The sequence below is a fragment of the Panthera onca genome, chromosome A2 (genome assembly GCF_046562875.1).
Source record: "Panthera onca isolate mPanOnc1 chromosome A2, mPanOnc1 haplotype 2, whole genome shotgun sequence".
Taxonomy (NCBI): domain Eukaryota; kingdom Metazoa; phylum Chordata; class Mammalia; order Carnivora; family Felidae; genus Panthera; species Panthera onca.
This window is the reverse complement of record NC_138340.1, coordinates 77,093,364-77,120,960: the sequence shown is the minus strand read 5'-3', so window position 1 is coordinate 77,120,960 and position 27,597 is coordinate 77,093,364. Positions and strand designations below refer to the sequence as shown.

General features: G+C 41.9%; 1 protein-coding gene across 3 annotated transcripts in view; it reads left to right on the top strand.

Annotated features, from left to right (window-relative positions):
- SLC26A4 (solute carrier family 26 member 4) overlaps positions 1–26,323 on the top strand; it is a 55,029-nt gene extending 28,706 nt beyond the window's left edge. For all 3 annotated transcript variants that reach the window (XM_060632265.3, XM_060632266.3, XM_060632267.3), the window contains exons 9-21: positions 138–285; positions 1,227–1,340; positions 5,165–5,242; positions 5,384–5,479; positions 6,866–6,972; positions 9,481–9,550; positions 11,300–11,392; positions 12,286–12,381; positions 12,992–13,222; positions 17,160–17,214; positions 18,313–18,458; positions 20,915–20,998; positions 23,205–26,323. In XM_060632265.3, coding sequence (XP_060488248.1) covers positions 138–285; positions 1,227–1,340; positions 5,165–5,242; positions 5,384–5,479; positions 6,866–6,972; positions 9,481–9,550; positions 11,300–11,392; positions 12,286–12,381; positions 12,992–13,222; positions 17,160–17,214; positions 18,313–18,458; positions 20,915–20,998; positions 23,205–23,228 — 1,342 coding nt within the window. In that variant the 3' untranslated portion in view covers positions 23,229–26,323. The remainder of the gene's footprint in view (positions 1–137; positions 286–1,226; positions 1,341–5,164; positions 5,243–5,383; positions 5,480–6,865; positions 6,973–9,480; positions 9,551–11,299; positions 11,393–12,285; positions 12,382–12,991; positions 13,223–17,159; positions 17,215–18,312; positions 18,459–20,914; positions 20,999–23,204) is intronic.
- Positions 26,324–27,597: the final 1,274 nt, after the last annotated feature.

The window sequence follows — 27,597 nt, the reverse complement described above, 5'->3', positions numbered from 1 at the left end:
TGTCTCCTGCTTTTTGTCCTTAGGATCCAGCCCTTTTGCGTCTGACTTGGGGGTTGGGTGGATATAGCATCTGGCGAGGTAGGAACAGAGAATTATGGTCAAATGCTCACTGCAGTTTTCGTTTAAAAACTCTCTAGGTTTTTGCCTCCTGTACTTCCACCTGTGAGCTTGTTTTCCGAGATGTTGGCTGCATCGTTTTCCATCGCCGTGGTGGCCTATGCTATTGCAGTGTCTGTAGGAAAAGTATACGCCATCAAGTATGATTACACCATCGACGGGAACCAGGTATGGTCCCCCGTGTGCTGAATCACTTTTGTAGGGCTGAAGACAAGAAAAAAGCATAAACAGGGTAGATTCTGTTGTCTGCTAAAGAAGGGATTGGTCCCTCTCACTAGCCCTTATCAAGCTAGGGTTTCCCTCTTAAGCATGCGAATTCGAAATTAATTGGAAACAGGCATGTTGTATCTCTTTCCTTTTTAAGAAGTTGAAGTAACCCAAACTTTAAGAGTTAATTTAGTCAGGTCATAAATAACATTCAAAGCTAACGTGTTGGGTCAGCCTAAGATTTCTTCATGCAGTCTGGGCTCCCCTGGTATATTTTATTTAATGGCACCTATAGTATGGCAAAACAATGCAACAAACCCCATCGATGGGAGTTGTGACCACCTTAAATTGAGGTGGCTCATTGCAATTAATACACACAAACCTTTTTTGTAGGCATATGCTACGTTCATTGCAAAATGAGCCGGTTTTAGATTGCTCACAAATCTGTCAGTGTGGTTTATTTTTGAAAACACAGCATAGCAGTCACAGCAGCTCAATGATTAGTGGTCAGGCAGAATCATGGCCATCCTAGTCATAATATGCTTCCCAGCAAACATCCAACCACAGAAGAAATGCTTATGTGCGAACAGAACAATGCTTTCTGCGAGAGCTACAGATAAACCACTCGCCGGGAAGGGAAGTCAGCATTTTAACCAGTGACTATTCCTTAGCAACCTTAAAAATGATTGAGAGCCGTGAGGCCTCTCTTAGACTCTGTGGAGCCCCAAGTCCTGAATGCCTTTCAAGACCTCCAAGCACCTTTAACGGTAAAGATTAAATTGGGGCTACCAGACAGGGTGGTCTGGGGAGTTTGCTTTCTTATTATTCTTCCTTACACGGTTGGCGAGGGTCTTGCAAAGATTGTATGTGTTCGCATCACTGCCACCCGGTCTCTGCCTTAGGAATTCATTGCCTTTGGGATCAGCAACATCTTCTCGGGATTCTTCTCTTGTTTTGTGGCCACCACAGCCTTGTCCCGCACCGCCGTCCAGGAGAGCACAGGGGGAAAGACACAGGTATGGAACAGTGGCATGGTGGCTTGTGTCTCCTGCAAGGGATGAGCCGGGGAAGTGGCTCTCAGGAAGGCTGGCAGGAGAAGTCAGCAAGGGGATTACCTTGGATACATAAGTTTGTGCCTCCTTGATCCGGCTCCCCGCCCAAATCTTCTTCACATTTATGGTTCCCTAAAGCACAAATTCTCAAATTAATCTCTTTGTGTCACTGCTCAGCTGGCAGAGAGCTATACTTACCTGCTTGTCCAGGGACAAAAACAACTGACAAGGAATCAGTAATGAAAAATACTGATTTTTATCTATTTGTTATCTGGGGATAAAGAAGGCCTAGTGAAAGCACGTCATGGCTTAGGAGGTATTATATTTTCAGGAAAATCAAAAGTGTCTGTCTACATTTCCTTTACAAGGATCAGGAACTTCCTCCAGAGGCCTTTGGGCCCACAGAACAAGTTTGTTGGCCAAGAGTATTGTTGTCGTAACATTTCGGCATTTCTTCTGGAGTACAACTTGTGTTCCTGAAGTTCGGAACGTGGGTTTAAGTTGTCGCCTTCACAAAGTGACCCCAAATCCCTGAATAACCCTGCCTTCCATAGGCCAGAAAGCTCAGGAGCCGTTCTCAAAGGCTCTCTTTTCTAGCAGGAAATGGGGTCAGAGAGGCCCAAATAAGTGGATGGGGGCATGGGATAGGCTCAGGGGTGGTGTTTCTGCCATGCCTGGAGGGCTTTCCCCTCCCCACACACAGCTATTATTTAAGAGTAAAAAGTGTAATGAGGCTATAAAGGAGAACAACAAATCCAAAGGCAGTACCCTTAACACACACGGTCTTCAGACAGGGTTTTATAAAAGAGATGGGCTGAGAAAATTAGTGACTCCCTGCGGTGGCCCAGGGGGAGCTTTGTCCCCCCCAGGCACACATGATGCTCCCTTTTCATTTATAATGGATCTCTGTGCCGGGTTTGGAAGAATGAGCCTCTACCAGTTTCTTGGCTCCAGCGGAACAAAATTTAATTTTAATTTTCAGAATTTTGCTTTTTTTTTAAAAAAAAATGTTTATTTATATTTGAGAGAGTGTAAGTGGGGGAGGGCAAAGAGAGGATCTGAAGTGGGCTCTGTGCTGACAGTAGTGAGCTGGAGGTGGGGCTCGAACTCATGAGCTGTGAGGTCAACCTGAGTCGAAGTCGGACGCTCAACCGACTTAGCCACCCGGTGCCCCTAAAATTTTGCTTTTAATAATTGAGTTTCCTTTTTCGGGGGCTTGGGGATGCGAACACTTCTCGCTCTGAGGGAGCAGGTAAGACAGCGCAGCCCTTGCCAAGAGGCAGAGCCGTGCTCTGAGGTCCCCGGGGAAGAGGCCGGAGGGGACTCCAGAGCTGCCCCCGTGTTCAGGCAGCTGTCAGCACGCGGGTCCCTGCGGCTTTCACCTGAGCTGGGGCATTGACAGACTCCCATGGCAGCATGCGGGTGCGGGCAGGTCCCCAAGTGGTGAGGTCCACTCTCCTGCTGTTGCCCTCCGGCCTCCGAGGAGGCACGGGCCAGCCGCCCCAGGAAGAATGCCCGTGTAAAGTGATGCCTTGGCAGAGGTCTGGGGGTAATGGTGTTCTGGTAAGCTGACACCTGCCGTCACACACTGGCAGGTATTATATTTAGGAATGAAGGATGCCAGGATTTCAGTAGTGAAGAACGAAGCAAGCACAGACGTGACTTGCTCTTTAATTACTGAAATGTATACTAAGTTCAGGGTTAAAAGTCTAATAGCCTGGACTACAATCCAGGGACTCACAAACACACACACTGGCAGCTCTTCCCTCGTTGTGTGGCTTCTCATGTTTTCTCTGATGTTGGGACCTCAGTTTTCAGCATCTATAAAATGGGAGGATTAATCGTATCCCCCTCATAGGGATGTTGTGAGGATTTAAAAACAAACACACGCCACGTTTGTAAGGTGCTGGCACATACCTGTAAACGCTTAGTGTTCCCGTCATTAACTCCTCACGATAGGAAAAGCATCGTGGTACCTGTGATGCATATACTGTGCTCTGACGCAAAAGAAACACCCCGGCGAATACTTCCTGAATGAAGGAATGGAATAATGAGGGTTAGTGACCGTTAACTGTCTGCAGCACATCCTCAGATTGTAGAAGAGCTGAACATTGCAACCTGTTGTTTCTTTCACCCCCATCGGACTCCTGCTGACTCACTAAAAAGTAATTCTGATTGCAAACTTCCCTCAGCTCCGATTACCTTCTCACTTGTAACAGAATAATTAATTTTCTAGCGACTGAATGTGCTCATAGATATAAAATGTACAGCACCTCCCACAAACCAGCCTGATAGAGTGAGTGCATGTAATGGACCCCTCGCAGATTTTAATATAGCGACCAAAATTTGTCCCGGTCCCCATAATTGGCAGCTTAGTGTTGCATATATTTGGCGAGTGGGTGGCCATTCCCCTCGACATGGGGTGTCATCTCTGTCCCCAGATCTCCCTTTCCTTTAGCAATTCATAGAGCCCTACATCCACGGCAAGGTGCAAGTGGCTCATGATAGACAACAATGTTGGCTAAGCGATTGTATGGAAGAAAGGAAGGAAGGGAGGGAAGAAGGGAGGACATCAGCTGCTCTGCTTAGAGAGATGAGGGAAAACCACCAAGGCACGGGCATCCTGGAGCCGTGGTGCTAACGGGCAGCAAAGAGCCTAACAGAGGGCTCTGAATGTGCAAAGCATCCGGATGTGCACAGCCCATCATTTGCATGATGTTGCCTCAGGCTGAGGTAACCACGGTGGGAACCTGAATGATCAGTCTGCCAGGTGGAAAGACGGTGGCTATGAAATTTCCTGTGGTTTTCAGATCTCCTACGTATGTTGGCTTTATCTGTCTCTTTCAGCTCACACCTCCAGTACCAGGCGGACCCCTGCGCCTGGTACAATCTTCCCTGTTGCTTCTTCTCTCGTGGCTTTGCTTCTGGTGCCCTGTCTCCTTTTCTCCTTTGTTTCAGAGCTTCTGGTCTTCACCTCGGCCAGGTGCCAGCTGTCTCAGCAGAGAGTTCATTGGTCAGCTAACCAAACCAGAGAATAGCCCCACCCCCTCAGCCTCTCTCCTAACTATTTATGGATCTTAGGAGAGCTTTGTTTTGCCAGCGAAGGTAAAGTTTCTGAAGGTCCTTTAACCCCTGCTGTTGCCCTGTCATCACTTGGGCTGCTGGGGGGCAAAACTCTTGAGCCTGCGCCCAGGGACTGTTGGAGGAGGCAGGGGGTATGGTCCCACTTCTCATTATGCTCCTGTAGCATTTTGAATTTGCAGAAGGGCCGGTACACTTATTTTCTCTGAGACTTCTGTGCAAATTGGTGCCGTCCGTAAGATGTGTTATCAGAATAACTGCTATTATGACTACTGCTTCAGTAATGAGGAGGAATTAGATGTGTGCCTTGGGAATTTATTGCCCAAGAACATTCACGATCTGTTGTTGTGGCAGGGGAGAGGTCCATGTTTCCCGCTATGGCAAATAATTACAAGTGTGGCCTCCCCACCTGACACCAAGGCTATAGGTCTGTAATACATCCAGGCCCAGCCGGCTTTCCCTTAGCAAGCTCAGGCTTCATGTTTTCTTTAATTTCCCTGCCAGAGCTACCATATATACGTTTCCCGTTTTTCCTTCAGTTGTGTAGAGTTGTAAGAAATAATTCTCATTTGTCTCAACAGTACTGAACAGAAGGGGGGAGGCAGGGAGGTGCACCCAACGGCCAGGCTCTCCTGCACACATCCAGCAAGCTGGAAGACACGAGGGAGAGGGATGGACCCCGTTCATGGAAGGTGTGTGTCTTTCAGATTGCCGGCATCATCTCGGCTGGGATTGTGATGGTCGCCATTGTTGCCCTGGGGAAGCTGCTGGAACCCTTGCAGAAGGTATAACCCTGCTTCCCAACAGCCCGATTGCATAATTTCTCTTCACTGCTCTGTCATCAGAGAAATAACAGGAGATTTACAAATCCTCACATGGAAGACCATTCCCCTGAATAACACAGCCTTCCCTGTCCCTCTTGACAGTCGGTCTTGGCAGCTGTTGTAATCGCCAACCTGAAAGGGATGTTTATGCAGGTGTGTGACATTCCTCGTCTGTGGAGACAGAATAAGATCGATGCCGTAAGTCACTGGCTGCCCATTTTTGTCTGAAATGTTTGTTTCTTATGTGCTTCCTGCCGCATCACTATGTCCCCTTCTCTCCTCAATCTCACCTGCACTGTGGGACTCCCAGAGCGGAAATTAGAATTGGATGGATAAGCCAAAGCCTGCCAGGTGAATCAAGCTTTGGGAAGGTCCTGTATCCCTGGGAAGATGTATTTCCATCTAGGAAGAATCCCACATAAACACATTAAACACCAGACCAAATAAACACATTAAAAAAAATAATAAAAAGAAATGAGCTTTCTAAAAAATAATAATAAAAATGAAAAAATAAAAATAAATAAAAATAATAAAAATAAACCCCTCTGTAATATAGAAGGACAAACAAAACTCAAACAAAGCAAAACCAAAATACAAAACCCTTACTGAGTTTAACTCTGACCAAAGTAACCTTCAGAATTGTTCTGAGGAACCATAAAAGCCAGAAGCTAACTGGGTGCCTGGGTGGCTCAGTCGGTTGAAACTCCAACTCTTTTTTTTAATGTTTATTTATTTTTTAGAGAGAGAGAGAGAGAACACAAGTGGGGTTGGGGCAGAGAGAGAGAAAGAGAGAGGGAGACACAGAATCCAAGCGGGCTCCAGGCTCTGAGCTGTCAGCACACAGCCTGACACAGAACTTGAACTCCCAGACCGTGAGATCATGACCTGAGCCGAAGATGGATGCTTAACCAACTGAGCCACCCAGGCACCCTGAGCCTCCAACTCTTGATTTCGGCTCAGGTCATGATCTCAACGGTTTGTGGGATACAGCCCCACGCTGGGCTCTGCCTTGACAGCACTGAGGCTGCTTGGAGTTCTCTCCCTATCTCTCTGCCCCTACCCTGTTTGTGCTCTCTCTCTCTCTCTCAAAATAAATAAATAAACATTTTCTAAAAATTAAAAAAAATAAATAAAATCTTTAAGAAATGTGGGAACATAAAATAATGCTATGCAGTCATATTTGCTTGTACTTGCAAAAACTACTGGTGAAAAGTGTGCACATGTACATGCACACAGACACATGGAAATGTGAACACAAGTGAGGGTGTGGGACGGGTGAAGAGGGGAGAGGGTCGGAAGCAAGGTTTTCTACTGTACACCTTTTTAATATTACTTCCATTTTGAACCACGTTAATATATTCCCTATTCAAAACTTAAATTAAAAACAAAACATTGAAATGGGACAATTGGTCTTTGTTGGAAACATCAGTTTCTACTTCCATTGAAACATGAAATGAAGTAAGAATATTTTTAAAAAGCGGAATTTGTTCATGGACAATTGATCTTCTTGTTTTTACAGGTAGTGTCTCACCTGATGGTCCCTGACAGATTAACGAGGTTCTTTCCATTTCTGTTTTGTCCTAGGTTATCTGGGTGTTTACGTGCATAGCGTCCATCATTCTGGGGCTGGACCTCGGTTTACTAGCTGGGCTCATGTTTGGATTACTGACTGTGGTCCTGAGAGTTCAATTGTGAGTAATGTAAGACCCAGATTTCCCAAAAAGAAGACAACATGCCCTGAGATTTCTTTTTTTTTTTTTAATTTATTTATTTGAGAAAGAGTACAAGCGGGGGAGGGCCAGAGAGAGAGGGAGAGAGAGGCTCCCAGGCTCCGATCTGACAGCACGGAGCCTGATGTGGGGCTCAAAGTCACGAACTGTGACATCATGACCTGAGCAGAAGCCAAGAGTCGGATGCTTAACCGACTGAGCCACCCTGGCTCCCTACACCCTGAGATTTCTTATACCATTTTAATAAAATATAGGGAAACCACTCCCTTTCATAATAGTTACTATGTATTGAGGGCTTCTATGAATTAAGCCTATAGTGCTTGGCACACATGATCATATTTAGTCTTTGGGACAATCCCATGAATAGGTTTTTTAATTCTCATTCTACAGAAAAGAAAATCAAAGCTCCGAAAGGTTAAGAACCTTCCCCAAGATCACACAGCTAGTAAGTTGCAGAGTCAGGGCTTGAACCCGGATGTATCTCACCCCTAAATCTGTGCATTTAGTCACATGCTCTACTGCTGCCTTCTCCTTCCGGTCACAGTAAGAATAAAAGATGCGTGACTCAGTAAGGACTGACGTGGCTCTGTGGTTCCTTCTGCAAATGAGATGCAGTCTGTGGGGCACATACTGGCTTGGGACAAGATAGCCACAAAGTGTATTACAGCTCATTTTCTCCTGAAGCTAATAACTCAGAACAGGAGATTTTAAAAGCATTGACTGTAGCCCGATTTCATTCAGTCTGCCAAAGAAAACATGTACCCAAGAAACCACATGATTATATGAAATAGACGTAATTAGGTCATATACAGAGTGAAAAGAGCAAAGACATGGCTTGATGTCATGGAAAACAATCTGTGAGAGAGCCGGAAGGTGTATGGTTTTTTGTTGGTTTTGTTTTCACTCTTTTTTTTTTTTAATGTTTATTTTTGAGAGAGAGAGAGAGAGAGAGAGAGAGAGAAAATGCACAAGTTGGGGAGGGGCAAAGAGAGAAAGAGGGAGACAGAGAATCCAAAGCAGGCTCCAGGCTCTGAGCTGTCAGCATAGGGTCCGATGTGGGGCTCAAACTCTCGAACCATGAGATCATGACCTGAGCCAAAGTTGGACACTTAACTGACTGAGCCACCAGGCACCCTTTGTTTTGACTCTTAAGAGGCTTTTGGTATGTGCTCTTCTGTGTTTATGAAATTGTCTGAACAGAGAGGCAAACAGAGCCAGGTTTCTTCCTCAAAACTTCTGTGATCTTTCCAGAGTTCTGGCCTCTTCTCTGCCTGTGCTTGGGCCATGAAGGTTAAAAGAATCTGGAAAAACATCAGCTGAGACACCTTCAGCTTAGCATAAGCCCACCCTTGTTGTTCCACTGGCCAATTCTCCTTCTACTTCTTCCCTACCCTGGCACGTTGGAGTCTTCCCCAAAGCTTATGTTCACTGCCTCAGCACTCTTAACTGGTTCCCCAAGGGCCCAGGAGAGTTCATAAGCTCCCAAAGTACCCAATTTGCTTCTGGGAAGTAACTCAGAACCTGTCCTTGGAAGATGTTTCTTCTCATGGTCTGTATGCCACAGTGTGTGCTTTGCCTTGCGTGGGTGTGGTTGGGAGAGAAAAGTTTGTAGAGAGAGGCTCTATAGCTTATGAACACTGAAAATTTGGCACAGCCCAGTAAGCTGAGGAGAAAGCAGTGGTACGTTTTGGCCACTGATTTGGTAACTAGGCTTTTCGCCAACCAAAAATTGTATCCTCCGCAATATTTCATTTCCAGTAATTATACGGCTGATCCAGAGGGCACACAAACAGACACTCTTTCTTCGGGAATTATGTTTAGCACCTGTCCCTAGTCACACCTGAAGAATCACGGAAGTTATTTGATGGTACCAGGAACAGGAAGTGAACAGTCTGGTTGATGGGAAGGATGTACTGCTGGCTCTCCCAGGCTCCCGTTTCTAGAAATTGAGACTAATCTGATCACCGCAGACTCGCCATATTTCATCAGACAGTTGTTCTAACTCCCGAGTAAGTTCCAGGCACTGTGCCAGGCACTGAGGACCCCTGGGTTAAAGATAACCTAACCTAACCTTACCTCCAGGGCCTTTTTGGCCTTATCTGAACCTCAGCTTACTCAACCATAAAAATGAGGACAGTACTGCTGACCTTCCAGAAGTTTGGCGGCTCCTAGATAAAACTTAACATGTGTGAAAGCTCTTTGCTTGGCCTCTAAAGTGTTGTACACAGGGGAGTGGGATGTTCATGACTTCTCTCAGCCCTCAGGAAAATCCTCCTTCTCCAAGGACCCACGCAAACACCAGCTGTTCATTTCAGAATTAGCTGCAGGAAGATGTGATCGCTAACAAGGACACACAATGCAATAAAGAGCCAAGAATGATGGGCTCTTTCGGATCTGTGATGTCTTGTCATTTTTTATTCCAAAGTATGCCTGTTCCACAAAATCCTGACCTAATTTTTCTTCTTTTAGTCCCTCATGGAACAGCCTTGGAAGCATTCCTAGCACAGATATTTACAAAAGTACCAAGAATTACAAAAATGTAAGTGCCTTTGTGAGACAGTTGCTGCCCTTGGGTTGCTAGCCTGGATTTTCAGGGGGTAGCATATTTCTCTTTCAGTGTGTTAGGTACAAGGTAGCTAAAGGGGGAGGCTTCTTCCAGGAAAGTTTAGAAGTTCACTGGGGGTGTCATGAAAACTTTGACCTAATGTGCTCTCTGCTATCCATGGTTTGTATGAATTGTGTCCATGCTAGTTTGAATGTTTGTTTGTTTTTTAATGTTTATTTATTTTTGAGAGAGAGCATGGGAAGGGGCGGGGGATGGGGACAGGGGCACAGAGGATCTGAAGCCAGCTTTGTGCTGACAGCAGAAAGCCCAATGTGGGACTCAAACTCATGAACCATGAGATCATGGCCTGAGCTGGAGTTGGACGCTTAACTGACTGAGCCACCCAGGCACCCCTGAATGTCCTTTTAATGTAAAACCATTGTAAAAGGAATTTTAAAAAATAAGCAGTTTGATTATTTCCAGAAGTTGCATCAAAATTCTATTTCTCTGCTATGTAATCCTTACCCCCCATGAAATCATCTGAAATCCCTGTAAGATTATCTTCATTTAATGCTAACACAAGACTTTTAAGCTCTCTGATTAGACATTTTGCTCCAATCTTGGAATTGGAAGAAATGACATATAATATTGGAAGTGAAAACATAAAGAAAAAACACATCCCACTTATAGGCTTGTGTTCCTTGAAGTAGCTTAGCGGTCACCAGGGGAAACGGCGATGAAAAAGCAGAGAAAGAAAATCAAGAAAAAAACCAATTTAGCGTAAAAAAATGTTGGACACAGAATCTGGAATTCCATTAGCTGCTACTTAATTTATTTCCACATCTTTCTCGGCACTGCCAAGAGCTAAACAATGATGGTAGAGAATCTTTTGGCTCAGGGAATCATGGGCTGAGTTTGGGGGTTTGCAGTTCCAGGCTCCACTTTGGGGAGACTCTGTCCACATCACTCAGCCTCCCAACACCTGTTTTCTCACCTCAGGGGCTCGGACTGAAATTGCTATGATTCCTAAAGACTAGAAAAGTCTAGGATTTCGCAAGATCTACTTTTGGTCTGGCCACCATGTGCCAGGGTGAGAGCAAGCAACCGACATTGTTGGCCTCCATTCTTGCACATCCCCTCAGTTTACTACCTTTTTCTTGTTCCTTCTTTTTTTCTAAGTTTATATATTTATTTTGAGAGAGAGAGAGCAAGAGGGGGAGGGGCAAAAAGAGAGGGAAAGAGAGAGAGAGAGTCCCAAGCAGGCTCCCTGGCACAGAGCCTGATGCAGGGCTCGAACTCACAAACAATGAGATCATGACCTAAGCCGAAATCAAGAGTTGGATGCTTAACCCACTGAGCCACCTTGGTGCTCCAACACTCCTTTTTTTTTTTTTTTTTAAAGAATTTTAGCCAAAGAACAAATTGGGGTTCCGTGGTATGAACTGGAGGCAAATCACTTCCTCATTCTCAGCCTCAGTTTCTCCATCTGGAAATCAGAGTGTTGAATAATTGCTTACGAAGGCCCTTCCTAATTTGATCTTCTATGGGACTGTAAAGTTCCAGTAGTTTGAATAACCTATTGCCTCCTAAGTGGAGACAGACCCTGTTCAGGGAGAAGTGAGTGCTGTCGTCCAGCCCCTCAGAGTAATTGCAACTTGGCTCCTAGCCGAAAAGCCAGAAATTTAATTAATATTTGAAGGCTGAAATTATTTAACTTCACACATTTTGTTTTCTTAATGCCAGATTGAAGAACCTGAAGGAGTGAAGATTCTTAGATTTTCCAGTCCCATTTTTTACGGCAACGTTGATGGTTTTAAAAAATGTATCAAGTCCACAGTGAGTATTTTATCCCTAGAAATTTGGTTTATAACCTCCTTTGAGACTTCATTCATTCTACGGGTATTTATTGCCTCAAACTGGACAAGACCCTACACCCTATTCCGTTTGTATGGGGCTTTAAGAATTATAACATCCTAGTAACTTATAATCTGTTTGGCAACAGGTAAGGACCCAGAAATACCATACGTTAAAATCCAGGTAGCAATAACTATGGAAGACCAAAACAGTAGTTTAGACAGTAAATGTGAAGAGTTCAGAGAAGGGAGAAATCCATGTGAGTTGGGCTAATCACATAAGATTATGTCAGGTGTTTAGAAACTATGTGAGCTGAGAGTCAGAGGTAAAGACGTGTATTTGGGCAGGGAGGGTGTTTGCCCAGTTGGAGTAAAGAGTAGAAAATGTAAGTGGAATATGTAAGCCAGAAATTCTGGCCTAGAATGGCATGCCAAGCTTTGAAGCTGAGGTTTGCCCCTATATCAGTGTTTTTCTTAAGTGAGTTCCAGAGCAAACTGGTTCAAGGGAATGGTCATAGATTTTGCAATAGCAAAAGGGCTCTGTGATGTCAAGGAAATTTGTTAACACAGACTTAAAGCTAAAGAGGTTATTCTGTGTGGTGTTGTTGTTTTTTTTTTTTTTTTTGCTTTGTTTGTTTGTTTGTTTGTTTGTATTTTACTCTTTTAGAGCCTTTAATATGAGACTGTCTTCCCTGAGTCTCTGGCTAGGTGGGGTAGGGGTGATACTGGAGACCTCCACTAGACCTCAGAATTTCTTTTTTGGCAGGATGTCTCAAGGAATAATACCACTTGGGAAATCGCCTTTCCAGATAACAATTACCGTTAATGAGCATTAGGAACCAGATGTTTTAAGTAACTTGACATTTCTTTCCAAAGGTTGGATTTGATGCCATTAGAGTGTATAATAAGAGACTGAAAGCACTGAGGACAATACAGAAACTCATCAAAAAAGGACAATTAAGGGCAACAAAGGTGAGGCGACATCTTTCTTTTTCTTGTTAAATCCCTTTCCTTCTCATGTGAAAATGAAAGCAGTTAGACAGTTGAAAGTTAGATTTATTCGCTTTGGTACCCAGATGTGTTCAGGCAGTTGACAATGTATGTTGGACGACAGTTATTCTTGTAGACAAGAGGGAATGGGAGAGAATTAAAAAATCAGCAGAACTCTCTGGAAACACAGAGTGTGATACTTTTTCCCATAGAGAAATAAACCTTATTTTTACTGAAGGGAACAAAATAAATGCTAATTCAATGCCAGAAAAATGCTCACAACAGAAGGCAGCTAAGTTCATAAACTTTTAGATCTATTACCTTTTATTCAGACTCTCCTGCCTATGTATCTCTTGGCCAAGTTCCACAATCTTCCAGAAATCAAGAGTTTCCTGGCTCCTCTGCTCTTCCATTTTTCTTCTTAGGGAACATCACAGTTTGGACTGAGGTAAATCTCATTCCTTAAGAGTTCATCCCTTTGATGTTTTGCTAGCCAAGGAAAAGTGTATAGGACTTTTAAGTAATTTGAGATGCATTATTGCAAGGTGTCCCTGTCATTGGCAACTAAGTTGGCAGTGTTTTCTTTGTTTAGAATGGCATTATAAGGGATGCTGGTTCATCAAATGATGCTTTTGAGCCTGATGAAGATGTTGAAGACCCAGAAGACCTTGATATCCCAACCAAGGAAATAGAGATTCAAGTGGATTGGAACTCTGAGCTTCCGGTCAAAGTGAATGTTCCCAAAGTGCCAATCCACAGCCTCGTGCTTGATTGTGGAGCTGTGTCTTTCTTGGATGTTGTTGGAGTGAGATCATTGCGAATGGTAAGGTTTTGGTGCTTTGAATGACAGATTTGGAGCTTTGGCCATAGTACCATGATACGGGGTACCTGGTCTTGCAAAAGGGTGATTGTCGGATCTGTAATTTTTCTAGAGGAATGCTTTTGCAACACAGTGTAGTATTTTAAAGCATAGACTGCGAGGCCAGACATGTGGTTGAATCCTGGCTCTCCCACTTACTCACAGTGTGTCCATGGACAGGTTGCTTAATCTGTCTGTACCTCAATTTCTTAATCTGCAATATGGGAGTAATGATGGTACCTACTTCATGGGGTTGTTATGAAGATTAAATAGGTTTATATATATGGACATATTATATATGTAGCTAATAAAAAAGCTAATATATAATATATATATGCTATGTATATATAAAGAAAGAATGTTTAGAAGTATCTCAGCAAATATTAATATTTATTAGGTTTTATTTTTTTGAGTATAGAAAATGGAATATTTAAAAGAAGAAAAAATGGGGGCTCCTGGGTCATGGGACCAATTTCAGCTCAGGTCATGATCTCACAGTTCATGAGTTTGAGCCCCGTGTCGGCCTCTGTGCTGACAGCTCAGAGCCTAGAGCCTGCCTCTGATTCCATGTCTCCCTCTCTCTCTGCCCTTCCCCCGCTCACACTCTGTCTGTCTCTCTCTCTCAAAAATAAATAAACATTAAAAAAAAAAAATAAAGACAACCATGTGAAGTGCTCCAAAACAGACTAATTAGGGTCAACTTGACTTCAAGTGTCAAGTTTAGGTGAAGCTGCAGGTTGTAGTAAGAGGGTTGGAGACAAAAGCAGGGTCAAGGTACTGACAATCAGATGTAATAACATGGAAATGACCCCAATAGGTGAAGGGGATTAAGAGTACACTTCTCTTGATGAGCACTGAGGCATATATGGAACTGCTGAATCCCTATTTTGTACACCTGGAACTGATATGTTAACTACACTGGAATTAAAATTTAAAAATGTTTAAAGTCTATTTAAAAACTTCGGAAAGGAAACCCTTACTGAGGTTTAGCCTAGTTAGGGCTTCCTGGCTACCTCTGCAAGGGCAGGAAATGATTCCACGGGGTGGATAGTAGGCAGGTTAGGCAGAAAAAGTGATTATACTTGACAGAAGAGTTCAAGAATATGCTGACAGTTGCAGGGCGCCTGGTGGCTCAGTTGAGCATCTGACTCTTGATTTTGGCTCAGGTTGTGATTCCCAGGGTCGTGGGATCAAGCTCCACATTGGGCTCCATGCTGAGTGTGGAGCCTACTTGGGATTCTCTTTCTGTCCCCACTGTCCCTCTTCCTTGCTTGTGCTCTCTCTAAACACACACACACACACACACACACACACACACACACACACACACACTGACAGGTTCTATTCCAGTTCTTTTAGAAAACGTGGCTATTATAATGCTCATTTGAGAACATAAATGAAAACATAAATCTTATTCTTTATTGTGCACTTTACTCTCGCCTTTGGTTCAGATCCATTGTAGATTGTATTGGGCAAAGGGTTTAATGAATTACTTTTGGGGAGAGTACTAACTTACCTAATACCAGGATATTTCCCACACCCACACCTATTTATTTATATCTCCAAACAGAGGTCTTGATTTTTTTTCCCTTAAAATGTGAAGTTCTCTTTTATTATTGCCCATAGTTCTCATGTCTTGATTTTTTGTTTTTAATTTTTACATTTTTACTGAAATATAATTAACATACAGTATAACATTAGTTTCAGATGAATAATATAATGATTCAACAAATTCTATACATTATTTAGTGCTCACCACAATCAGGGTACTCTTAATTTCCTTTATTCACCCTTCTCCCCTCTGGCAACCCACCAGTTTGTTCTCTGCATTTAAGACTCTGGGGTTTTTTTTGTTTCTTGGCTCATTTGCTTTGTTTCTTAAATTCCATGTATGAGTGAAATCGTATGGTATTTGTCTTTCTCTGACTTATTTCACTTAGCATTATGAGTGATGTTGAGCATCTTTTCACGTGGCTCTTTGTCCATCTATGTTGTTGCAAATGGCAAGATCTCATTTTTTTTTTATGGCTGAGTAATATTCTAGTGTGTGTGTGTGTGTGTGTGTGTGTGTGTGTGTGTGTACACCACTTCTTTACCCATTCATCTATTGATGGACCCTTGGGTTGCTTCCATATCTTGGCTATTGTAAATAATGTTCAATAAACAGAGGGGTGCGTATATCTTTTTGAACAAGTGTTTTCATTTTCTTTGGGTAAATACCCAGTAGTGGAATTATCAGATCATTTGTTATTTCTATTTTTCATTTTTTTAGGAACCTCTATACTGTTTTTCACAGTAGCTGCCTGCACCAATTTATATCACCGTCAACAGTACACAAGGGTTCCTTTTCCTCCACAGTTTTTTTAATGCTTGTTAATTTTTGTCTTTTTGATATTAACCATTCTGACAGGTGGAAGGTGATATCTCATTGTGGTTTTGATTTGCATTTCCCATGATGAGTGATGTTGAGCATCTTTTCATGTGTCTGTTGGCCATTTGTAGGTCTTCTTTGGAAAAACATCTATTTCGGTCCTCTGCCCATTTTTAATCAGATTATTTGGGGTTTTGGGTATTGAGTTGTATAAGTTCTTTCTCTATTTTGGATATTAACCCTTTATTGGGTGTATTATTTATGAATATCTTCTCCCGTTGAGTAAGTTGCTGGGTTTTGAGTTTTTCTGTGTGTATGGTGTAAGGTAGGATCCAGTTTCATTCTTTTGCATGTAGCTGTCCAGTTTTCCCAACAACATTTGTTGAAGAGACTGTCTTTTCCCCATTGTATATTCTTGCCTCTTTTGCCATAGGTTAACTGACCACATAAGTGTGTGGGTAACCTGGGTGGTTGAGTTGGTTAAGCGTCCAGCTTCAGCTCAGGTCATGATCTCGCGGTTTGTGGGTTCGAGCCCCACGTCGGGCTCTGTGCTGACAGCTCAGAGCCTGGAGCCTGTTTCAGATTCTGTGTCTCCCTCTTCTCTCTGCCCCTCCCCCACTTGCACTCTGTCTCTCTCTCTCTCTCTCTCTCTCTCTCTCTCTCAAAAATAAACAAACATTAAAAAAAATGACCATTTAAGTGTGGGGTTATTTCTGGGCTCTATCTTGCATTCTTCTATATGAATACATATACATATTTCTTCTATATGAATGAAATAGGCATTCATCTATATGCCTATTTTTGTGCCTGTACCATACTGTTTTGATTACTAGAGATTCGTAGCATATCTCAAAATCCTGGATTATGATACCTCCAGCTTTGTTCTTATTTCCCAATATTGCCTTTGCCTGTATCTTGAGTTTTTTAATTAAATTTTTTATTTTGAGATAATTGTGGATTCACATGGAATTTTAAGAAATAATGCAGAGAGATCCTATGAAACCCTTATCCAGTTTCTCCCCCTGGGAACATCTTGCAATGCCATAGAACAGAAATCACAATTAGGATATTCACATTGATACAGTCAAAATACAGAGACCTTTTTAGGTCAGTTTTACATTTGGAATCCAATGGCCACATATCCATACGCCTGTATCTTCCATTGCAAGATACAAATGTATGCTCTTGTCTCTAATCAACAGGGACTATGTTAGGAAGCTTCCTGTATGCCCCTCTTTCCTTTCTTCCGCAAACATTCTTTAATTGCCTCTGTGCTATTGAGCCCTGTGCTGTTGTGCACTGGATTTACCACCTCTTGAGATGGTCTTTTCATCCCTAATCATACCATCACTGTAGGTTGAAAACTTCTGTGGTTTTCTAATAATGAACTTTCCTCCAGTAATCAACTTTCCTTAAAGTCCTGATTAACCATGAAAGTGTTCAAGTTTCTCCTGAACGAGTAATTGAATGCTACTGAATTACGGGCAGATGAAGTCACTCATTGTTACAAATTCTTTTTTAAATTTTTAGATTGTCAAAGAATTTCAAAGAATTGATGTAAATGTGTACTTTGCATCGCTTCAAGGTAAATGCATGCACAAACATATCTACCTATAAGACTTTCTGCTGAGCCCTTTCTTCTACCTTGGGAGTGTGGGTACATGATGTCCAAAGAGCCTTTTTTTCAAACTATTTTTTATTGTGGTAAAAGATGTATAGCATAAAATTTGCCATTTTGGTCATGCTCATGTGGACAATTAAGTCAGTGGCACTAAGTACAGTCACAGTGTTGCACAGCCATTACAGCTATCAATTTCCAAAATTTTTCAGTGCCACAAACAAAAACTCTACCCATTATGCAATTACTCGGAGGGCCTTTTTGAAACCTGGAAAAATATTACTTCCAATCTGTGCAGTAGAGCTGGTAATCCGTGGAAATGTATGTCCTGATAACAGTACAGGGCCAATGGAGAGAATTTACCATGGGGATGACTTAGGTTCTTTAGAAGCAGAGGCTCCTCTAGGGTCTGAGTCTGTGTCTCTCTATGTACGAGTGTATGTGTATAGGAAAATGCTAGTGCTCAGACTGAGTTCTCTAGAAATAGGCCCTGAGATAAAGATTCTTGGGCAAGTGACTTATTGAGAGTATACATGAGAAATTCATGCAGGACTGCTGGAGGCAGCATAGGGCAGGGAAAGAGGCTGGACAAAGACATTGTTTTAGAAGTCTACCTTAGCCTGAGTTTGAAAGGAACACAAAGCAGGAAAAGCATCAGAAGTTTATCCTTCCTTGAGGTAAGGGGGCCAGCATTTTTACCCTCATATCAGTCAGTAAAAGGCTGTAGGCCACCCAAGGTTGGGGTGTAAACCAGTGACCAAGGAAAGTTCTTCAGAGAATGGCACAGCTGTGAGTCATTAACAGCCAGGCTCATCATGGCAGCCTGAGGACGGGTACCCTGGCAAAACCACGTGCTTGTGAGTCGAGGCTGTCTCCCACAACCAGTTATGGCATAACCATTCCCTGTGCTTCTGGAAAAGAAACTCAGTCAGTTTAGAGCAGGGTCACATTTTGAAAATGAGGGGAACAAAATGAAAAGGAGCGGCTGACAAAATTTAGTATTGGTTGATGTTACGAACATGTGTTGTTTTGCTAGAGACTGAACGTCATCTCTTTCTTTTGAAGATCATATGATAGAAAAACTGGAGAAATGTGGTTTCTTTAATGATAACATTAGAAAGGACATATTCTTTTTGACGGTCCATGATGCTGTCCTCCATCTACAGAACCAGGTTAAATCCCAAGAGGTTCAAGATTCCATTTTAGAAACGGTAAACATTTAAGCTTTCTACATAAGTATCTTTCCTAAACTATGAGGATTTCTGTAAAGAGCAAAAGATTTTCACAAATCGACACTTGAATCACAGTCTAGTAGGATTTGGGGCCATCTGCCTGATTTCTCAGGGCCTCAGTTTTTTCATCAGTAAAATGGGAGTAAAAACATTTACCTCACGGGGTTAATAGGATGACTAAATAAGATAGTTTATAGGAAAGCACCTGGTAGTACCTGGTGCATACTTATTTTACAACGTGTGAGCTTACTAATAAAAGTAGGCATTCACTGTAATAATGTCTTTTTAGAATATAGGTGGCGAATCTTGGATTTTCTGTGATATGGGTATACAAATGCACAATTGTATATATAATTTAAATTTTCAGCCATCTGGAAAACCTCAGTGATAAATGTCTTTAAATAGAATCCTTTAGGTCATAAGTGATCTTTGAAAAAGAAAAAAAGAAAAGTCATGAGTCAGCCCAGAGTTAATAATTTCCCAGAAAATAGAATAGACCCTGGTTTCCCATGAGCTTCCTTATTTTGTCAACTATCCTGACACATACCCCGGACAGCCAAGCATTCCAGGCTGGCTCACTAGGCTGAGTCACTGGGCCTGGCCCAAGAACCTCTTCTCTCATGGACCCTCTGACAGTGAATTTGAAAAATTAAAACAAACACTTATAAAATAGCAACAATAGTAATTATTCCAGTGACACAATGTACTATATTTTTAATTGCTTCCTTCTTTTCTAAAATTCAGATGAGCAAGTTTTTATTGTATATTGGAAGTTAATGTTTGAAGTAAAACTAGCTTAGAAAACAATAGTGCATTATTTTTTTTAGCTCTTGTTAGTGGAGAGGCCTCTTAATGCTGGGGGGTGGGGGGTGGATATTAGCACTAAATACCAAGGTATGGATCTTACATACAAAAAAAAAAAAAAAAAAAAAAAGGTAGTAAAATCACAAATCTCAAAAAAAAAAAAAAAAGAAGAAAAGGAAAGCAAGCTACATGCAAGATGCTCATCTTAGAAAACTCATAAACTTTCCTCTACTTTCTAACTTAAAATCCTCTAACTCACAGGTAACAAAACCAAAGCAGGATCATCCAAAACATCTAAAAAACAAACAAACAAAACAAAACAAAAAAAGCACCTCACTTAAAAGTATCTAGACCTGAGGTGTCAAATTCTTTCTCAACCTGAAAATGGTTATTTTGTTATTTGTTTATACCCTACTTCTGATTCAAGCTCTCAGGCCAGGAGTATCACAGAAACCACTAACCAAGCATGCCCCTCCCAGGGGTAGACTCCATCTTGTCTGCCATCAGGGAGGCACTGAGAGTGGCTGAGATGGAATTTTTGACCCTGAACAAATGTTAGACTGCATATAAATGAGTGCTTCTATCATACATCTACCAGGTCACTGGATAGGAGGATGAGCGCTACTGGTGACCCATTATACCAGGAACCTTCTACTTCTATGTGACTTCAGTGTCTAGCACAAAGTCCCATATGTGGTAGATGTCTAGCAAATGATGATAAATTCTTGCCTGTGGTACTTTCCTTTCCTTCAGGAAGTGTAACTTGCATATTATGGAGATTGCGGATGCAGTGATATGACCCTCTCCCTGTCCCTTTATTTGACCATCACAGGGATTATCCCAGGATAGCCTCAACTTGTGGTTACACCCAGCCTCTAACTTTCCCATTATGTCATGACCATCCGCAACAGAGGACAACAAGTCCCTGATGCATTTCTGCACGAGCAAAGAGAATTGGGTTATTTATGTCTGAGGTGGAAAGTAGCTGAAAAGCACTTTGAAACATCACTCTTGCCTGGGTACGCGTTTGGAGTTGCTTTAGAAATAGCCTTCTTCACACATAAAACAAAGCCCAAATTGCTATTGGTTTCCTCTGTGTGGAAGGTTAAATTGCACGTTACTGCTAAAAAGCAGAACTTTCCCCCAAAACCAACTGGGTCCATACACTCTGGTCTTCCACCTCCAGTAAAATCTCCATCCAGTTCAGCGGGGGACTGTTCATTGTCATCAGTCACAAGCCCTCCGCTGGGCATTCGCTGTATACTCGAGGGTGTACTAAGTGCTCTCAGCTCAGCCATTGAAAGAAAAACACGACTGAGTCCTGAGTCATTTAGGCAGACAGGGTGACTCTTAAGAGGTACACACTTCAGAGGTTGGAGAAGAGAGCTGAAAAGGAGGTGAGACAGTGGAGAACGGTGCCAGTTCACACTTGAATGTGAAAAAATAGTATGGGGAAAAATTCTAAGGTGGGAAATGCAGAAGAACAGAAAGCTGTGAAGGATTTTGTGGTATGTAGATCATAGATGAGAAACACCAGCAAAGCCTCAGATAATTTTCTGTGGGGTATCATGTGGGCAGATGGGCTGATGTCATTATTGTTCCAATAAATATTCTCTGTTCTCTTGGTCAAGATTACGCTCATCAAAGACTGTAAAGATCCTCTTGAATTAATGGAAGCAGAGCTGATTGAAGAAGAACTTGATGTCCAGGATGAGGTATGGTCATTAGTTTCTTTCAAAGAAAATAATTTGGATTAAATCTTGAATCAACAGAATAACACAAATAGTGACTACGTCTGATTAAAACAATTCAGGGAAAATAATTAAGAAAAAATACCAGAAGGATGGCTTCATAGAAAGGGGAAAATGGTGGAAAACAAGAATTATCCCTTGGGGGCATTAAGTACTTAGGGACCCTTTGCCCCAGGTATGTAGGCATGATCAGTGACTAGAAGCAGCCAGCACACTGGTCCTGGTTTTCTACCTAAGCCTCCCCATACATCCTCTTCCTTTCCTACCTGAGGCCAGGGAGTTTCATAAGCTTCAAGAGAAGTATGTGAGGCACAGGACCCTTTCTTTATCTGACTGACAATGGTAAAGAGGACACTCCATTCAAGACTGATGCCATGTATTTCTCATGCTCTTGGGACATCAGACTCTTCCTAAGAACCTTGACCGAAGTGTAGTATCTGACTGAACTCTATGGTTCCACCATCAAGTAAGATGGGGCCCACAAAGGAAGAGCATAGAAACTTTAAGGTTGAAAGATGTCTTGGAATATCAAGACATCCACATACTAGCCCTGTGCAGAGATCTCTCCTAGTCCATCCCCAAGGATGTTGACTTAGCTTTTGTGTGAACATTTCCAGATATTGGCAACTGGTAGCTTTTCAAGGGAGTTTGTTACATGGTTGGATGTCTCCAAGTGTTAGTTTTGCTTACAAAACTAGATGCAGCCTTTCTTTAGTAACTACCCAGTGGACTGAGATCTGCCGTCTGTAGCAACACAAACCCTCCCACTGAACAGCCCTTATATATTTGACGGTAGCTCTCATGTTCCATCAGACTCTACTTCAGGCTAGATTCCTCCAGTTCCCTTTATTCCTCAGGCACAAAATTTGTCAATGCTTCTCTAGTCAAAAAGGGGACATAAGATCCCAGATGGAGTCAGGTCAGCATGGAGATTATGCAACCACAATCTACCTTGATCTTGTCAAGATATGTCTATTACTGTGACTTTAAAATGTGTTTATTTTCATTGCAGCCACATCAAAATCTTGGCTACTATTGAGCAAGGGGCCAACAACAAACTTGGGCATTTTACACAAACTATGGCCCAGCTAGGCTCCCCATTTATATTTATGTAATTGAGTTTTGACCCTAAAGCAGGGTTACACATATTTTTGCCAGACTACATCTTGTTGGTTCTAGTTTGTGGATACAGTTTCGAATTCTGAACTCCTCACCTGCATACGATCTCTCCATCCTACTGGCGTCATATGCAAATCTGATCAGCTTGCCTTCTCTGCCTTATTCCAGATCTTGATAAACATGTTGTTCTCAACATTCGAACCCCTATGGTAAAATCAGGTAGTGTGGAGGACAGGCGGAGATTTTTGTGGAGAAAATACATTGCTAGGGTGAAAATCAGAGGTCCTACCTCCTTAGTCCACCAGCTTAGTGAGTCTAAGAATGTCATTCTTAGCCCAACATGGGGCTTGAACTCATGACCCTGAGATCAAGACCTTGGCTGAAATCAAGTCAGATGCTTAACTGACTGAGCCACCCAGGTGCCTGGGGATGTCATTCTTGAGCTTAGAAGTACTTCCGGCTTTAGCAGTTTGTGATTATGGTTATAAGGCTGATTTAGTGGAGTAAACACTCATCAAAATTGGAAGTTAGGAAGATGCCACATTACAGAAGTTTTTTTGGATTGCCCTATAAACTAACGGCATCTTTATTCAGGTAATGGATTCAGGTAGGGTACCTGTAGCTAGCAAAGGAGTACAGTGGAGTGGTTTTAAAAGTATGAGCTTTAGAACGAGACAGATTTGTGTGCTAGTCCCAAATCTGCTACTCACCGGCTGTGTAGCCCAGGGAAAATTACTTGCCGAGTCTTCATTTTAGTTCCTTCATGTGAAATAGAAACAGTATAACAGAGTTGTACAAATTAAAGGATGCATGCAAAGGAATACTAGTCTCTTGTACATAGTAAGTGCTCAATAAACAGTACTTACTGTTTCTAAAGAAATCCAAGTGGAGAGTAATGAGGTACAAAATTAAGTTTTTACCCCATGCACACCTAGGATGAGTAGACGTGAGTAACCCAAACTATGAAATCCTGTTTGTAAAACACAGAGATAATGTAGACCAAAGGAGAATTCATTTGTATGAACGTTTCATTTCCCCTTTGTTTCCACAGGCTATGCGTAGCCTTGCTTCCTGAAAGTGGGCTCAGGAGGTTGCTATAAGCCACGACTGCAAGGCAGAATTTACCCACCAACGTAATTCTATGCAAACATTTTCTGCATGGACTTTTTCTTTGGACTTGAGACACTCATTCTCTTTCCATTCGATTTTTTTTTTAAAATCTTTTTTTTTTTTTTAACTTCTTAGCCAATGAAAGAGAACGACTAAGATTTATTTTTAAGGCTTGATTTATAAAGTAAATAGCTTACCTCTACAATGTGCAAAACGGTGAAGATTATCCAGGTGATTTAGCAATGTCCAGGATCTGCTGATGTTATGCTGCTGTTCCTTCATATCAGATTTGCTAACAGTGCTCTAGTGGGGACTGGTGTACCCCTGTTTAGTCGGGGTAAGTGTGCCCCAACAGTCTCTGTGGGCAGGTGAGTCGGGAAGGATTATCCTAAGAAAAAATCAATTTCTGACTGACCTCGATTCCCATGAGCTGCATCGATCACAGTGTATGGTGGCACTGAATAAATGAAGAAGTTTAATCATTAATGCTTTCGTCAATAAAGGTCTTCAAAAACCACTTTTAGTGAATACATCAACAAAGTTTTTAAAACGCAAATTTAGTACTCAATAATCAGTGTTATTATATGTGACCAGATTTTTAAAAAAAGGGTCACTTAAAAGGTTCAGAAACAGGCTGATCTATTTTAGGGGTGCCTGGGTGGCTCAGTCGGCTAAGCATCTGACTTCGGCTCAAGTCATGATCTCACAGTTCGTGGGTTTGAGCCCTGTGTCGGGCTCTGTGCTGACAGCTCAGAGCCTGGAGCCTGCTTCGGATTCTGTGTCTCCCTCGCTCTCTGCCCCTCCCCCGATCACGCTCTGTCTCTGTCTCAAGAATAAATAAACATTAAAAAAAATAATAATAAAAGTTTCAGAAACAGGCTGATCTATTTTTAGAAACACTGATTCAGAGAAGTGAAGCAATGAGATTATTGTGGCTTGTAGAAATCATATTTGATATGATAATAATCATGGATCACAGTTAAGATCAAATACAATGTATGACAGATTATCTCTAGCTTAAACATGCAGCTTTAATTTACCTGAGTTTATAGAAATGATCACTGTGTACAGGTCTATAGAGGTATGTTCTACTTAAAATCTAATGCAAAAATTGTGTTATTTTGAACAAAAAAAACCCCTAATTTTGATACATTTATAAGACTGAGTTGATATTTTTCTCTAAAATTTTAGGAAGATGTAAAGCAAGTGATCTTTAACAGAATTCTGACCACTTTTCCAAACACAAACAAAAATAAATAAATAAAAAGTGAACAGCCTGATTATAAATCTATGTTTAAAATGAGTTTTTAAAGGGGCGCCTGGGTGGCTCAGTCGGTTGAGCGTCCGACTTCGGCTCAGGTCATGATCTCACAGTCTGTGGGTTCGAGCCCTGCGTCAGGCTCTGTGCTGACAGCTCAGAGCCTGGAGCCTGTTTCCAATCCTGTGTCTCCCTCTCTCTCTGCCCCTCCCCCAGTCTCACTTTGTCTTACTCTGTCTCTCAAAAATAAATAAATATAAAACAAATTTTAAATGAGTTTTTAAAGATGGAGCATTCTAAATGAGCTCAATATCAAAAGAAAAAAAAACTTGTTTGGACTATATACATAGAAAATATATAGTTTTTTAAACAGTTTATATATTTATTTTTGAGAGAGAGGGAGAGAGAGTGTGTGAGAGCGAGTGAGGGAGGGGCAAAGAGAGGGGGAGAGAGAGAATCCCAAGCAGGCTCTGCTCTGTCAGCACAAAGCCCAATGTGGGGCTCGAACTCACGAAACCGTGAGATCATGACCTGAGCCGAAACCAAGAGTCGGACACTTAACTGACTGAGCCACCCAGACATCCAGAAAATACATAGGTTCGTAAAAATCCGTATTTTAAACCAGAACATTTTGCGTCTTTTATTTTTAATCTTCTCTGAGTGCCAACAATTTTCTAGGTATTATATATAATACATAGGCTTTAGTCCCAAGGACTATTACCATACATTTCACACTGGAATGAATGAAGTTGTACTTAAATTTGAGGGGAAAAGAAATACTCAGGTCCCCAACTGAGACGGTGTTTTGCCTGGTTGAGAGTTACATTGTACCTCTGGCACAAAACGTGTGAAATTCTCAAATGTGTTTGGCTCTTCAAAGGCAGTATGTCTTCTCCCCGTTTTTCTTCTTAAATACAATCAGAAACAAGTTATCTACTTCGGAAGAATTATTTTCAGTGATCACACCACACTGGTTACCTAAAGGTGGCCCCATCATCTCCCCTAACTCCCACACGTTCTGCTTCTGTGTATTGGAATTCAAGTGAGTTGCAATGGATTGGGATGTTGCAATATTCTTTCATGCTCATGGGTTGTACTGTCCTCCACTAATTTAGAATGATGTCTCTTTTGGGAATACCCTAAACAGGATTATAATATTATCTCATTTCCACATCAATACCTGCCTATAAAAGTGACAAATCTTATAAGATTGAATATAACAGTCTTGCAAAAAATGGATGAATGTCTCTGTTCAATTGAGGAAATATGCACTGCCCTTTTGCTCATTAGTTGAAGGACATACCAAACTTAAATTTTACAATAAGGCTAGAGTTTTGTAAAATCTTGGGTCCCACTTGTAAGACCACAGTCTATCTGACTTGTTTCCCAAGGACACTCTAGGGATGCTGTCTTTTCTGTGCATGTTGTGAATAGTAACCATACTTTTAAATTTGTGTTGTCAATGAAAATTTTACTTGAAATTAAGGTTGTCTTTTGTTATGTTTTTTTTTAACCTATAGGATAAGATTCCAGTGTTGTATGTGAATGTCTATAACAAATAAAAAAATCAAATTGTGTACATTTGGAAATATTTGCACATATTTTTTATTAAATGTAAAGTTGCCTTTGAAACTACTCCAATGTGTCCTTTCTGAACAAAACTATTACATCTTATCAAAATGCTACCTTTTAAGTTTGCCATTACTTTTATCACCCCTCATTTTGATGTATTCTTTATAGCTCCAGTTCTATTTATGTGCAGTGTCTTTTAGGAAAGACTTACCAATGCAATAAACAATGTTATAAATAACCTCAGTTAATTCTTGTAATTCTTACCCAAGTGATTCTTATTTTGTGCAATGTTGATTATTTTAAGCAAACTTTTCACGTTTCTACAACATATGTATCAAAAGGATACAAAGTATAATGTACCCCTTGGAATTTTCACAAAGCAAGGACACCGGTATAATCACCATCTAGGTCCATAACCAGCAGCCCAGAAACCCTCTCACGCCCCTTCCCAGTAACTGCCCTAAGGGCTAACTACTAACACTTGTGTGGTGTTTGTCCGATTGGATGGGGGGCCCCCAAATGTCAGGTGACAATCATGCTCAGCCTGCGGCCTGAGCACTGAAAGGATTCACCCAAGGCAGCCCAAAGGAAATAGAAGTTTATGGAATACACCACAAGGGAGTGGTGGGCAGGACAGCAGGGGGCAGGCTGCAAGGAGGGAGTGGGTGGGGGGTGATTTGAAAGGGGGAAGATGACAAAGTATGCTGACTTATGGAACTTTCCCTTTTTTGGTACCTGTGCCTGGTTGTAAGTAGTCCACTGGTCAGTTAGGAATTAAGGGTATTTCCGAGTGGGTCACCCGATTGTCCTGTCTGTTCAGCCAGGTAGTCGCTGTGGCCCTCTCTGCATTCTATTACTGCTCAAACCTGTTTGCCTAAAAGCGGCCTCTACAACTTGTTTTTTGAACTTCAAGCAAATCAAACAAGGAATCAAACAAGCTGATTTCTTTTTTTCCCCTTCTCTTTTGTGTCTCCCCCTATTCGACATTACGAGCGATTCATCCATGTCACTGTGTATAGCAATCATTCATTCATTCTCACTGCTGTGTTCTGTTGTCTGAATTTACTACCACTTATTTATCCATCCTACTGTTTGTGGACGTGTGTGTCATCATTTTTTGGCTCTCATAGATATTCTCGTTCATTTGTGTGTGTGTGTGTGAACATGCACGCACAATTCAGTGAAGTATATGCCGGGGGATGGGGTGGCGGGGCCGTGTATGCATGTTTTGCTTCAGTAGATACTGCAGTGGACTCATCTAACATCTACAGCAGACTGTTTCCCAAAGCCTTGCACCAATGCATGCTTGTATCAGCCGGGACATTAAGAGTTCCAGTTGCCACATGCTTTTCTCAACACTTGGTTTGTGTCCTCTCCACATTTGCATGTTGCTGATGACTAAAGAAGTTGAATGCCTTCTCAGATGTTTATTATTATTTAAATATCCCCTTTTGTGAATCATCAGCCCAAGCCCTTTGCCAATTTCTCTTTTCAATCATCTGCC